This window comes from Eschrichtius robustus, chromosome 1 (assembly GCF_028021215.1).
Source record: "Eschrichtius robustus isolate mEscRob2 chromosome 1, mEscRob2.pri, whole genome shotgun sequence".
NCBI lineage: Eukaryota > Metazoa > Chordata > Mammalia > Artiodactyla > Eschrichtiidae > Eschrichtius > Eschrichtius robustus.
The window spans coordinates 112,868,534-112,882,959 of NC_090824.1; the positions used below are offsets into that span (position 1 = coordinate 112,868,534).

General features: G+C 36.7%; 1 protein-coding gene across 2 annotated transcripts in view; it reads right to left on the reverse strand.

The window, feature by feature from the left end:
* Positions 1–11,318: 11,318 nt before the first annotated feature.
* The window catches only part of DMXL2 (Dmx like 2), a 158,636-nt gene continuing 155,528 nt past the window's right edge, over positions 11,319–14,426 (reverse strand). For both annotated transcript variants that reach the window (XM_068551638.1, XM_068551629.1), the window contains exons 43-44: positions 13,499–13,716; positions 11,319–12,761 (exon numbers count right to left, since the gene is read on the reverse strand). In XM_068551638.1, the coding sequence (XP_068407739.1) occupies positions 12,552–12,761; positions 13,499–13,716 (428 nt within the window). In that variant the 3' untranslated portion in view covers positions 11,319–12,551. The remainder of the gene's footprint in view (positions 12,762–13,498; positions 13,717–14,426) is intronic.

Below are 14,426 nucleotides of genomic sequence, written 5' to 3' on the forward strand. Positions count from 1 at the left end.
TATCTGAATAGGATATCTGAATAGGCTATCTGAATCTGTGAACAGGATTTAGATATCTGTAGAGCAATATTTACAATTCAATGTAGGGCTATGTGGGTGTGAACTCAGGAGTCAAACTAATTTGAATCCTTACACTACTGAGTTATACTTTTTAATTTCTCAACTGACTCTCAACTTTTTTTACCTATAAAATAGGGATTTTGAAATCTATTTATCTCTAACAATAGAAACCATACCTCATAGGTCTCTTTTGGGGGGTTAAGTGAGATAATCTATGTAAATTGCTTAGCCCAGGGCTAGTATGCAGTAAGTATTCAATAAATGATCACCACCATGCATCATCATTTTCCTGGAGGAAACAGCATCATAATTCCATCTCAATCTCATCCAATACTTTCAGTGGAGCCTAAGTATGTACATATTCAAGGTATATAACATTGACTCATGCAAATTTAACTTTATATAAGTTATACCATCAGTCACAATAAAATTTTAATTATAGAAATAGTTTATAATGCTTATATAGTCACAAAGTAGAACTTCTGGTTTCAGCCCCAACTTGTAAAGAGCTTGGAAATCATCATTCCTGTCCTTACCGTAAGAAAAAAACCTGAACAAAATGAAAATCAACAGTTTTTCTTAGCTCAACCAGAGAACTGAGATCACAGGGAAAACTGCCCCTCCAAAAACTGAAGAGACAGGCAAATAGAATCACAGCTTACTGGGAGCAGAAGCTGCTACAGCCAGTCACTGGTAGGAATATGGAGTAATTGACAAATTATTGGAGACTGAGTGTGGACCACCTTGAGAGTTACAAACCAATTTGGGGCCCAATCTTAGGGGACTTTTGTGGGTTTTACCCCCAGAAGTTTCACCAAGTTCTCAGTTCTCATGATAAGTAAAGAAACAAAAATAAGGGAATTCCCTAGTGGTCCAGTGGTTAGGACTCAATGCTTTCACTGCTGTGGCCCAGGTTCAATCCCTGGTCAGGGAACTCAGATCCCACAAGCCACGCAGTACAGAGAAAAAAAAAGAATTATACTGGACTTTTTTTTTCTTTCAGACACCATGCTAGCAAAAAGAGAGTGGTGTGAAATATTTAGTATTGAAAGGAAAAGAACACCAACCTATAATTCTGTACCCAATGAAATTAGCCTCTAAAACTAAAGAGGAAATGAAGACTTTCTCAGACAAGCCACAACTGTAGGAATCTTTCACTAGCAGGCCTGCCTTGCAAGAAATGTTGAGAGTTCTTCAAGAGATAGAAAATGATACGGGTCAGAAATTCAGATCTACATAAAGAATGGAAGAGAATTAGAGAAGAAGTAAATGAAGTTAAAATCTTATTTTTTATTCATAATTGATTTCCATATGCAACTGTTCAAGGTAATAATAGGGGCAATGTATTGAGATGATGGATAAGGGAAATGAATGACAGCAATGTTATAGGATGGCAGGGAGGAGCTGGGAACACTTATAATGTACCTGTACTACCTATGAAGCAGTATAATGTTATCTGAAAGTAACTTAAATTGGTTGTAAATGTATAAGGCAAACTCTAGAGCAGTCACTTAAACTCCTTTTATAGAAGTATAATAGATTTAGTAAGAAAAGATAAAGTTGAATCATAAAATTCTCAGCTAAAACCAGAGAAGGCAGAAAAAGAGGAAGATTTTTAAAAGTGCAATAAAGAGAAAACAGTTATAGTTGTATTAATATATACCATGTTCATATTAATAATCATTTCAAATGTAAATGGTCTAAATACACCAGTAAAAGAGACAGTCAGCTAGGATTAAAAAAAACAAACAAAACGCAAGACCCAACACCTACTTTAAATCTAGACACAGATTAAAAGTAAAGAAATGGAGAAAGATAAACTATGCTAACACAAATCAAAAGAAAACTAAAGTAGCTATATTAATTTCAGATAAAGCAGACTTTGTAACAAGTAAAATGATGAGGGATAAAAAGGAGCATTACATGATAAAGGAGTCAATTCTCCAAAAAGACATACAATCCTTAACATGTCTGCACCCAAAAGCAGAGCATCAAAATACATGAGGCAAAAACTAATAGAAGTGCAAGGAGAAACTGATAAAGCAAATACTATAGTTGGAGACTTCAACACCCCTTTATCAGTAATTGACAGAAAATCAGTAAGGATATAATTGAACTTAACAGCACCATCAATCAACTGGATCTAATTGTTAGATGACATATTCTATAAATATCAACAGCAGAATACACATTCTCCTCAAGCTCATAGGGATATTTACCAAGATAGACCCAAATTCTGGGCCATAAGGCATGCCTTAATAAATTTTAAAGTATAGAGATCATACAAAGTATGTTCTCAGGCCAAAACAGAGTTAAACTAAAATCAATAACAGAAAGATAGCTGGAAAGTTCTAAAATATTTGAAATTAAACAATACACTTTGAAATAACACATGGGTTAAAGAAGTGTCAAGAGAAAGTTAAAAATATTTTCAACTAAATGAAATACAATCTATCAACTTGTGGGATGCAGCAAAAGCAGTACTTATGTGCATTCAGTATTATGAATTTTCCTATATTAGAAAAGAAGTTCTAAAATCAGTTATCTAAGTTTCCACCTTAGGAAACTACAAAAAGAAGAGCAAGTCAAAAGTAGAAGAAAAGAAAGAAAAATTAGAGCATAAATTAATGAAATTTTATAAAAAGAAATCAATAGCGAAGAATAAACAAAACCAAAACCTGGTTCTTGGGAGAAGATCAATGAAATTGATAAACCTGTAGCCAGGCTAACCAACAAAATAAAAGAAAACACAAAGCAGTAATACTGGAAATGAAAGAGGTGTCATCACTACTGATCTTATGTACATTAAAAGGATAAAAAGGTTTGCATTTCTCTAATAATTAGTGATGTTGCACATCTTTTCATGTGCCTCTTGGCCATCTGTATGTCTTCTTTGGAGAAATGTCTATTTAGGTCTTCCGCGCACTTGTTGATTTGGTTGTTTGGTTGTTTGTTTTTTTTTTGATATTGAGCTGTTTGTATATTTTGGAGATTAATCCTTTGTCCATTGATTCGTTTGCAAATATTTTCTCCCATTCTAAGGGTTGTCTTTTCGTCTTGTTTATGGTTTCCCTTGCTGTGCAAAAGCTTTTAAGTTTCATTAGGTCCCATTTGTTTATTTTTTATTTCCATTACTCTAGGAGGTGGGTCAAAAAAGATCTTGCTGTGATTTATGTCAGAGTGTTCTTCCTAACCTAGAGACTGTCACACAGAGTGAAGTAAGTCAGAAAGAGAAAAACAAATATCGTATATTAATGCATATATGTGGAATCTAGAAAAATGGTACAGATGAACTGGTTTGCAACGCATAAATAAAGACACAGATGTAGAGAACAAACGTATGAACACCAAGGGGGGGAAGGGGAGGAGGGATGAATTGGGAGATTGGGATTGACATATACACTAATATGTATAATAGATAACTAATGAGAACCTGCTGTATACCACAGGGAACTCTACTTCACTGTACAGTAGAAACTAACAAAACATTGTAAAACAACCATACCCCCCCCCCAAAAAAAAGATAAAAAGGAATATTGTGAATAACCTACACTCACAAATTTCATAAATGAAATGGACCAATTCCTTAAAAGATATGACGTACCAAAACTCACAAAAGAAGAAACAAGTACCTTAATAGTACACAGGGGACTTTCATGGAAATGAGACTATTCTGTATGACTCTGTAATGGTGGATACATGATATTATACACTTGTCAAAACCCACAGAACTGTACAACACCATGGGTGAAGCTTAATATAATCCACGGACTTTAGTTAATAATGCATCAATACTGGTTCATTAATTGTAACAAATATATCACGGATGAAGCTTAATATAATTCACGTATTTCAGTTAATAATGCATCAATACTGGTTCATTAATTGTAACAAATATATCACACTAGTGCAAAATGTTAAGGGAAACTGGGGGGGGGGGGTAAATGGAAACTCTGTAGTATTGGCTCAATTTTTTTTGTAAACCTAAAATTGTTCTTATAAAGTCTATTAACTTTTAAAAACCATACAAATTAGTGTGACACACGGCAGACTGCTATAAAACACACAAATTTAGTGTGACACATGGCAGACTGCTATAAAACAATAGCTCAAAGCAGTTGGCAGCTATCATAACGCCTTTGAATTTCAGCTTCAAAATTCTATTATCTTGGGGAGATCAAGATGGTGGAGTAGAAGAATGAGGAGCTCACCTCCCCCTCACAAACACATCAAAAATACATCTACATGTGGAACAATTATCACAGAATACCAACTGAAAGCTGGCAGAAGATCTATTATACAACCAAAGCTGCAAGAAATATCTCCATTTAACCGGGTAGCACAAAAGGAGAAAAGAAAAAAAAAAAAAAAAGGAAACGGGATGGAACCTGCATCCCTGGAATACAGCTGTGAAATAGGAAAGGTTCTCTCACCCTGGGAACCTCTTTCACAGCAGCTAGGTGATAAAACCTGGGCTTCAGCAGACAGACCTGGGGAGACGACTCAGTATGGCTGCATGGAGACAACCCGAAAGGCCTGGAGTATGGTCTGGTGCATCACAGGGGGTACACGCAGGCCAAAGCACAGGTCCGCCGCAGGAGCCCTATTATCAGAGCGCAAAGGGGGGGTGTGGGTCTGCCACAGGAGACTCACTGTCAGCATGTTCATGGCGAAGCGCAGCTCCAGCCACAGGGGCTTTAGGAGTACATTCACGCCAGAGGTGGGTCTGACGTCTGAGCTGACTGTGAGCGCTCTGCAGAGGGGTCTGATCCAAGGGCAGTGGACTTTGTGGGCATGCACACCAAGTAGCGGGTGGCTTCACAGAGTCACACGTCCCAGTGGACAGCCCCTGGGGGGGAATATGCAGTTATGCTCCAATAAATTGGACAACCTAGAAGAAATGGACAGGTTTCTAGAAATATACAGCCTGCCAAAACTGAGTCATGAAGAAACAGAAAATTTAAACAGACCAATCACTAGAAGTGAAATAGAATCTGTTAAAAAAAAAAAAAACTCCCTGTAAACAAAAGTCCAGGAGCAGATGGCTTCAATGGAGAATTCCACTGATCATACAAAGAACTTATACTGATCCTTCTCAAACCCTTCCAAAAGATTGAAGGAGGGAATACTCCCAAAGTCATTCTGTGAAGCCACCATCACCCTGATACCAAAATCAGACAAAGACACTACCAAAAAAGAAAATTACAGGCCAATATCTTCGGTGATATAGATGCAGAAATCCTCAACAAAATATTAGCAAACCAAATCCAACAACACATATAAAGGATCATACACCATGATCAAGTTGGATTCATTCCAGGGTCACAAGGATGGTTCAACATATGCAAATCTATCATTGTGATACACCACATTAACAAAAGAAAAGACAAAACCACATGATCATCTCAATAGATGCAGAAAAAGCTTTGGATAAAATTCAACATCCATTCATAATAAGAAAACTCATCAAAGTGGGTATAGAGGAAACATCTGACCACAATAAAAGCCATCTATGACAAAGCCACGGTCCACTAATACTTAACACTAATCCTAAATGGTGAACTGTGGAAAGCTGAAAGCCTTCCTGCTAATTCTGGAAGAAGATGAGGATACCCACTCTGACCACTTTTTTTTTTTTTTAGTTGGAGTATAGTTGGTTTACAATGTTGTGTTAGTTTCAGGTGTGCAGCAAAGTGAATCAGTTATACATATACATACATCCACTCTTTTTTAGATTCTTTTCCCATATAGGCCATTACAGAGTACTGAGTAGAGTTCCCTGTGCTATACAGTAGGTCCTTGTTGGCTATATATTTTATATATAGTAGTGTGTGTATATACCAATCCCAACCTTCCAGTTTATCCCTACCACCCCACCCCCATCCCCTGGTAACCATAAGTTTGTTTCTACATCTGTAACTCTAGTTCTGTTTTGTAAATAAGTTCATTTGTACCCTTTTTTTAGATTCCACATATAAGCAGTATCATATGATGTCTTTCTCTGACTTCCTCGGTATGACAATCTCTAGGTCCATCCATGTTGCTGCAAATGGCATTATTTCATTCGTTTTTATGGCTGAGTAATATTCTATTGTATATATGTACCACATCTTTATCCATTCCTCTGTTGATGGACATTTAGGTTGCTTCCATGTCCTGGTTATTGTAAATAGTGCTGCAATGAACATTGGGGTGCATGTATATTTTCAAGTTATGGTTTTCTCCTGATATATGCCCAGGAGTGGGATTGCTAGATCATATAGTAGCTCTATTTTTAAAGGAACCTCCATATGGCTCTCCATAGTGGCTGTACCAGTTTACATTCCCACCAACAGCATAGGAGGGTTCCCTTTACTCCACACCCTCTCCAGCATTTATTGTTTGTAGATTTTTTGATGATGGCTATTCTGACCAGTGTGAGGTGATACCTCATTGTAGTTTTGATTTGCATTTCTCTAATAATTAGTGATGTCGAGCATCTTTTCATGTGTTTGTTGGTCATCTGTATGTCTTCTTTGGTGAAATGTCTATTTAGGTCTTCCACCCATTTTTTGATTGGGTTGGGTTTTTTTGATATTGAGCTGCATGAGCTATTTGTATATTTTGGAGATTAATCCCTTGTCAGTTGCTTTGGTTGCAAATATTTTCTCCCATTTTGAGGGTTGTCTTTTCATTTTGTTTTTAAGTTTAATTAGGTCCCATTTATTATTTTTTAAATTTTATTATTCTAGGAGGTGGATCAAAAAAGATCTTGCTGCAATTTATGTAAAAAAGTGTTCTGCCTATAGTACTCTGAGTTTTATAGTGTTTAGCCTTACATTTAGGTCTTTAATCCATTTTGAGTTTATTTTTGTGTATGGTGTTAGGAAGTGTTCTAATTTCATTCTTTTACATCTAGCTGTCCAGTTTTCGTAGCACTGTTTATTGAAGAGACTGTCTTTTCTCCATTGTATATTCTTGCCTCCTTTGTCATAGATTAGGTGACCATAGGTGCGTGGGTTTATCTCTGGACTTTGTATCCTGCTCCGTTGATCTATATTTGTTTTTGTGCCAATACCACTCTGTTTTGGTTACTGTAGTTTTGTAGTATAGTCTGAAGTCAGGTAGCCTGATTCCTCCAGCTCCGTTTTTCTTTCTCAAGATTGCTTTGGCTATTCGGGGTCTTTTTGTGTTTCCATACAAATTGTAAAATTTTTTGTTCTAATTCTGTGAAAAATGCCAGTGGTAATTTGATAGGGATTGCACTGAATCTATAGATTGCTTTGGGTAGTAGAGTCATTTTCACAATACTGATTCTCCCAATCCAAGAACATGGTATATCTCTCCATCTGTTCGTGTCATCTTTGATTTCTATCATCAGTATCTTACAGTTAGATTCTGAGTACAGCTCTTTTCCCTTCTTAGGTAGGTTTATTCCTAGGTATTTTGTTCTTTTTGATGTGATGGTAAATGGGATTGTTTCCTTGATTTCTCTTTCTGATCTTTCATTGTTAGTGTATAGGAATGCAAGAGATTTCTGTGCATTAATTTTGTATCCTGCAACTTTACCGAATACACTGATGAGCTCTAGCAGTTTTCTGGTAGCATCTTTAGGATTTTCTATATATAGTATCATGTCATCTGCAAACAGTGACAGTTTTACTTCTTCTTTTCCGATTTGGATTCCTTTTATTTCTTTTTCTTCTCTGACTGCCGTGGCTAGGATTTCCAAAACTATGTTGAATAACAGTGGCAAGAGTGGACATCCTTGTCTTGCTCCTGATCTTGGAGGAAATGCTTTCAGTTTTTCACCATTGAGAATGATGTTAGCTGTGGGTTTGTCATACATGGCCTTTATTATGTTGAGGTAGGTTCCTTCTATGCTCACTTTCTGGAGAGTTTTTATAAATGGGTGTTGAATTTTGTCAAAAGCTCTTTCTGCATCTATTGAGATGATCATATGGTTTTTATTCTTCAATTTGTTGATGTGGTGAATCACACTGATTGATTTGCGAATACTGAAAAATACTTGCATCCCTGGGATAAATCCCACTTGATCATGGCACTCTCACCACTTTTATTCAACATAGTACTGGAAGTCCTAGCCACAGCAGTCAGAAAAGAAAAAGAAATAAAAGGTATTCAAGTTGGAAGGGAAGAGGTAAAATTGTCATTATATGCAGATGATATGATACTCTAGGGTTTGTCTTTAGGGTTTTCTATATAAAGACTCCACACAAGATCTATTAGAATAAATGAATCCAGCAAGGTAGCAGGATACAAGATTAATATACAGCAATCTGTTGCATTTCTTTACACTAACAATGAATTATTAGAGAGAGAGTAAAAAATAAAGGATTATTTTTTACTATTTTTTAAATTTTTTACTGATGTGTTAAAAATCACATCAAAAAAAAAAATCTAGGAATAAACATAACCAAGGAGACGAAAGACCTGTAAGCTAAGAATTACAAAACACTGATAAAGGAAACTTAAGATGATTCAAAGAAGTGGAAAAATGTCCCATGCTGTTGGATTAGAAGAATTAATATTGTTAAAAATGGCCATACTGGGCTTCCCTGGTGGCACAGTGGTTGAGAATCTGCCTGCCAATGCAGGGGACACGGGTTTGAGCCCTGGTCTGGGAAGATCCCACATGCCGCGGAGCAACTAGGCCCGTGAGCCACAATTGCTGAGCCTGTGAGTCTGGAGCCTGTGCTCCGCAACAAGAGAGGCCGCGATAGTGAGAGGCCCGCACACCGCGATGAAGAGTGGCCCCCACTTGCTGCAACTAGAGAAAGCCCTCGCACAGAAACGAAGACCCAACATAGCCATAAATAAATAAATAAATAAATAAATAAATAAATAAATAATATTTTTTAAAAATGGCCATACTACCCAAAGAAATCTACAGATTCAATGCAATCCCTATCACATTATCCATGAAATTTTTTACAGAACTAGAACAAATAATCCTAAAATTTATATGGAACCATAAAAGACCCACACTTGCCAAAGCAGTCTGGGAAGAAGAACAAAGCAGGAGGCATAACCCTCCCAGACTTCAGACAATACGACAAAGCTACAGTAATCAGAACACCATGGTATTGGCATAAAAGCAGACATATGGATCAATGGAACAGAAGTCCAGAAATAAATCCACACACCTAAGGTCAATTAATCTTCGACAAAGGAGACAAGAATATACAATGGAGAAAAGATAGTCTCTTCAGCAAGTGGTACTGAGAAAGCTGGACAACCGCATGTAAATCAATGAAGTTGGAACACACCCTCACAACGTACACAAAAATAAACCCAAAATGGCTTAAAGACTTAAAACAAGACATGACAGCATAAAAATCCTAGACGAGAACAAGGCAAAACATTCTCTGACATAAATAGTAGCAATATTTTCTTAGATCCGTCTCCAAAGGCAAAAGAAATAAAAGCAAAAATAACCAAATAGGACCTAATGAAACTTAAAAGCTTTTGCACAGCAAAGGAAACCATAGACAAAATGAAAAGACAACCTTCAGAATGGGAGAAAATATTTGCAAACCATGTGACCCACAAGGGATTAATTTCCATAATATATGAACAGCCCATACAACTGAATATCCAAAAAAAAACCCAATCAAAAAATGGGCAGAAGACCTAAATAGACATTTCACCAAAGAAGACATACAGATGACCAACAAACACATGAGAAGATGCTCGACATCACTAATTATTAGAGAAATGCAAATCAAAACCACATGAGGTATCAATTCACACCAGTTTGAATGGCCATCATTTAAAAATCTATGAACCTACTGCACATAGCACAGGGAACTCTACTCAGCACTCTGTAATGGCCTATATGGGAAAAGAATCTAAAAAAGAGTGGATATATGTATATGTATAACTGATTCACTTTGCTGTACAGCAGAAACTAACACAACGTTGTAAATCAACTATACTCCAATAAAAATTAAAATCTATGAATAACAAATGCTGGAGAGGATGTGGAGAAAAGGGAACCTTCCTACACTGTTGGTGGGAATGTAAATTGGTGCAGCCACTATGGAGAACAGCATGGAGGTTCTTCAAAAAACTAAAAATAGATTTATCATGATCTTGCAATCCCACTCCTGGGCACATATCCGGAAAAATGAAAACTCTAATTTGAAAAGATACATGCACCCCAATGTTCAAAGTAGCACTGTTTTCAACAGCCAAGACATGGAAGCAACCCTACGTGTCCATCAACAGATGAATGGATAAAGAAGGTGTGGTATATATACACAATGGAATACTACTCAGCCATTAAAAAGAACGAAATACTGCCATTTGCAGCAACGTGGAGAGACCTCAAGATTATCATACTAAGTAAGCCAGACAGAGAAAGACAAATATATGATATCATTTGTATGTGGAATCTAAAAAAAATAATACAAATAAACTTATTTACAAAACAGAAACAGACCCACAGACATAGAAACAAGCTTACGGTTACCAAAGGGGAAAGGTGGCATGGAGGATAAATCAGGAGTATGGGATTAACAGATACCCACCACTATATATAAAACAGATAAACAACAGGATTTATTGTATATGACAGGGAACTATATTTAGTATCTTGTAATAACCTATAATGGAAAAGAATCAGAAAAAAAAATGTAACTGAAGCACTTTTCTGTACACCTGAAAGTAACACAATATTGTAAACCAACTACAGTTTTTAAAAAAATTCTATTATCTTGCAGATTCTAAATCAGCTGGTACTGTTTTAGTATAACACATACAATGATGGAGAGAATGCAACATATACAGATTACTGTATACAGAACTGTGGTAAGTGTCTGTATATGTTTACAATTTTTGTCTAACTTGTGTTCCTATGTATTCAGGCATCCTCCCTCCTCCTCTTTTCTTCACCATTCCACATAAGCACCATCCCCAGCTCAGCTCCTTCACCAGTGTGGGTGCCAAAATCCACTCTCAGTTCAATAAACAAGGTACAGTGGAGTTAGTTCTTATCCAGCTAAATCCCAACATTGCGTGCCTTCTGTCTGGTCACTGCTGTATCCCGTTTCCTAGAAGGGCTTCTGATATAGAAGGCACTCATAAATATTTGAGTAAATGAATGAACTGCCTAATACCTTAAGAATTCTCTCACAGTTAAGCATTTTATCAAAGTTAAAATGATCTCAACTGTTAAAAATATTATCAAAGAATGCCAGACCAAACTGAGGTAAAACTCTAACAAATAACATTTATTTTTCTTTTACATATGTATTTCACAGCCCAAACATCACATTGCCTTCAGAGAAAGGTGCTCTTATGCCATTATATTTTACTATATACTGCACAGGCATTAAACATTCTCATTAACGTGATGAGACAATTTGCTGGTAAACATTTAAACACAGACATTGGTTTCAATATTTCAAGAACATATTTTTGGTCATAACCAAGAAGTACATCAAAATATGACAACACTGGCTAATATTTTTCAAGCAAATAATATTTAACTCTGCATAGTTTATACAATAGGCTGTGGTAATAATATCACCAATCTCATCAACTATTAACTGGCCACGAAAAGCCTAACATTCATTTTAATTATGATATGAAATGCTCTATTGGTATAGTTTAGTTTCAACATAGCCTTAAAATGTTGTGGGTGTTTTAACCTTGAATACGTGAAAAGAAAAAGTACTAAACTGGACTAAAAAAGAAGTACTAACTTGGTATGTTTTGGTTAACTACCAATATGTCATGTCCACGTATTACATTCCTAACATGAAGGCAAATATTTAAATAGAAAAACTAGCAGTCCAAAAAATGTGAATGTGCAAATTGTGAGGAAAACATTGCATTTAAATTTGCACTCATTTGCAAATTACAGTACTAGATCAGTATAAACACTAACAGGAAAAATATTCAGCAGGAAAGAATGGGAACGACCTCTCACAGCAGAGAACTAGTCACTGTGCGCTGCTGCAAAGTGTGCTTACACGCAGCTTACAGTGTGTGTCTGGTGTCCTGGAGCTTCTAACTCCTTATGACTATTCTTCATTCAACAAAGGAGACTGCAGGCATGCTTCAATCAGTGGTAAGAATAGGAAGAAAAACCTGAAACAGCAACATTTTCTTCCTTGATTTGGTGTAAAGGTCCTTCTCATTATTATAACTAACTAACTTACTTATATGCTAACTTCTAACCTCAAATGTTTTCTGAATCAGGTTTGCTAAATGCTGTAAAGAATAGCTACCCTTCATACAATACTAGGTTTTGTTTTAAGTATGTCAGCATGATAAAAGGTACACATGCACAGTCATTCTACCAGCCCATATACGCAAAACTCAGCCTAAAACTCAAGCTTGGATCAGATTCAAATTCTACACAGAGATTCTCTGTATTGTTTTCAATGGGTTAACAACTGCTTGGAAAGCAGAAATGCCTAATAATTTCTGCAGTGTGTTTTTTAATTGAAATGTTTATAAAAATAAAGCCCCAATCTTTAAGTCTATAGAATGTCAAGAATGCTATGAGGGATGTTAAAAGCACTGGGCAAAACCCTCGTTTTCAGCGTCCCGTCTGCCCCACAGGAGAAGATCCGGTTGCCCTGGGTGATGTCGATCTGCATGACTCCAGCCCCAAGGTTTCTGAATATGGACTGTTTAGCATGTTCATTTTTAAATGAATGAAGTAGGCCATGGCCTGTCAACCTCCAAACCTAGTTTAAAGAAAAAGTGAAAACAAAAAGTGTAAGTCATTTAAAAAAGAGAAAGAGACGAAAAAACTTTAAAAACATGGCCTTCACCTCTGTTCTCCCAGCCCAACTGATCTCATTAAAGCCCAACTTTCCTGTCCACTACCTCTTTCCTGACAGTTTACCTAACTGGAAATAATACCATTCACAGGGCTCATTTACCATCCTTACACTTCCCTGTACCTTCTTTCAAATTCCTTTCTTCACATCCTCTTGTTTCATATTAACCATATATATCCCATCTCTAATTCAATTAAATATTTCAGTTAATTCAGTTAAATACATTCCTAACGCTAAGTTAGGCCCTGGGACAATATAAAAGAACAGTACCACCTTGCTTCTCTGAAGACCTCAACTGTACAAAACAGAGTCAGGTACTGGAGGCAGAGGTGGGAAGAGGGGAGGGGGATGATGTGAGAAACCAAACTCATGTCATCAAAAAATCGATGCATTAATTAAACTCATACACTTACTCAAACAGAGTTCTTTAAAGCTTTTTAATGACCTGAGAGTATACTGAGATTGATTATCTGGATTTCTAGATCCTAACAATTTAGAAAGAACCACACAGAAGTAAGGGAGGAAGCAATATTTGCACGAAGAGGGCGGTGAGTTTTTTGGTTTGGTTCCCCCTCCCCAATCAATCTTGACAGCAGGTAAAGACAATATTTAGCACATTCCAACCTCTTGTACTGACCCACCTTTATGTTACCTTCTGCTGAACCTGTAGTAAAATATTCCTCACAGGGATCGAGAGCCAGCGCCTTAATTGCAGAGTCATGTGCCTGGAATGTGTGAATTAGCTGTCTCTGCCTGATGTCAAAAATGCAGATGTAGCCTTTCCTGCCTCCAGATATTAGGAGTTGCTGTTTTGGCGCGTACTGAAGCACTGTGGCACCATGATCATGGCATGTGAAACCTGAAGAAAAACATCAAGAGCCTTTCCCAAATGATGTCTACCTTAGCGCTTCTGGTAATATTTAAATGCACATTTAAGTAATATAGAAATTACTGTCACATTTTCCCTTCTAATTTCTATAATCATGATCAAAGTATTTAAAAAGATGGCAAGCAATGACAGAAAAAACATCTTATACATAATCTCAGTATGAAAACACACACCCATATACACAGGAAGTTTAAACTTTATGCCCAAACTAAGTTATACTGTCTCATAAGAATGTAGAAGCAAAAGTGCAGAGGAGAACAAGCTTCTCAATGATACTCAATGTCTTCATTAATACCCACCAATAACAAGTATTTACCCTTTCCCAGTTCCTGCCTATACATAAAACCTCATCAAAAGTTCTTCTCTATAGCACAGGGAACTATATTTAATATCCTGAGATAAACCATAATGGAAAAGAATATGAAAAAGAATATATGTATAGAGGGGAGAAGATGGCGGAAGAGTAAGACGCGGAGAACACCTTCCTTCCCACAGATACAGTAGAAATACATCTACACGTGGAACTGCTCCTACAGAACACCCACTGAACGCTGGCAGAAAACGTCCGACCTCCAAAAAGGCAAGAAACTCCCCCCGTACTTGGGTAGGGCAAAAGAAAAAAGAAATAACAGAGACAAAAGAATAGGGACGGCACCTGCACCAGTGGGAGGGAGCTGTGA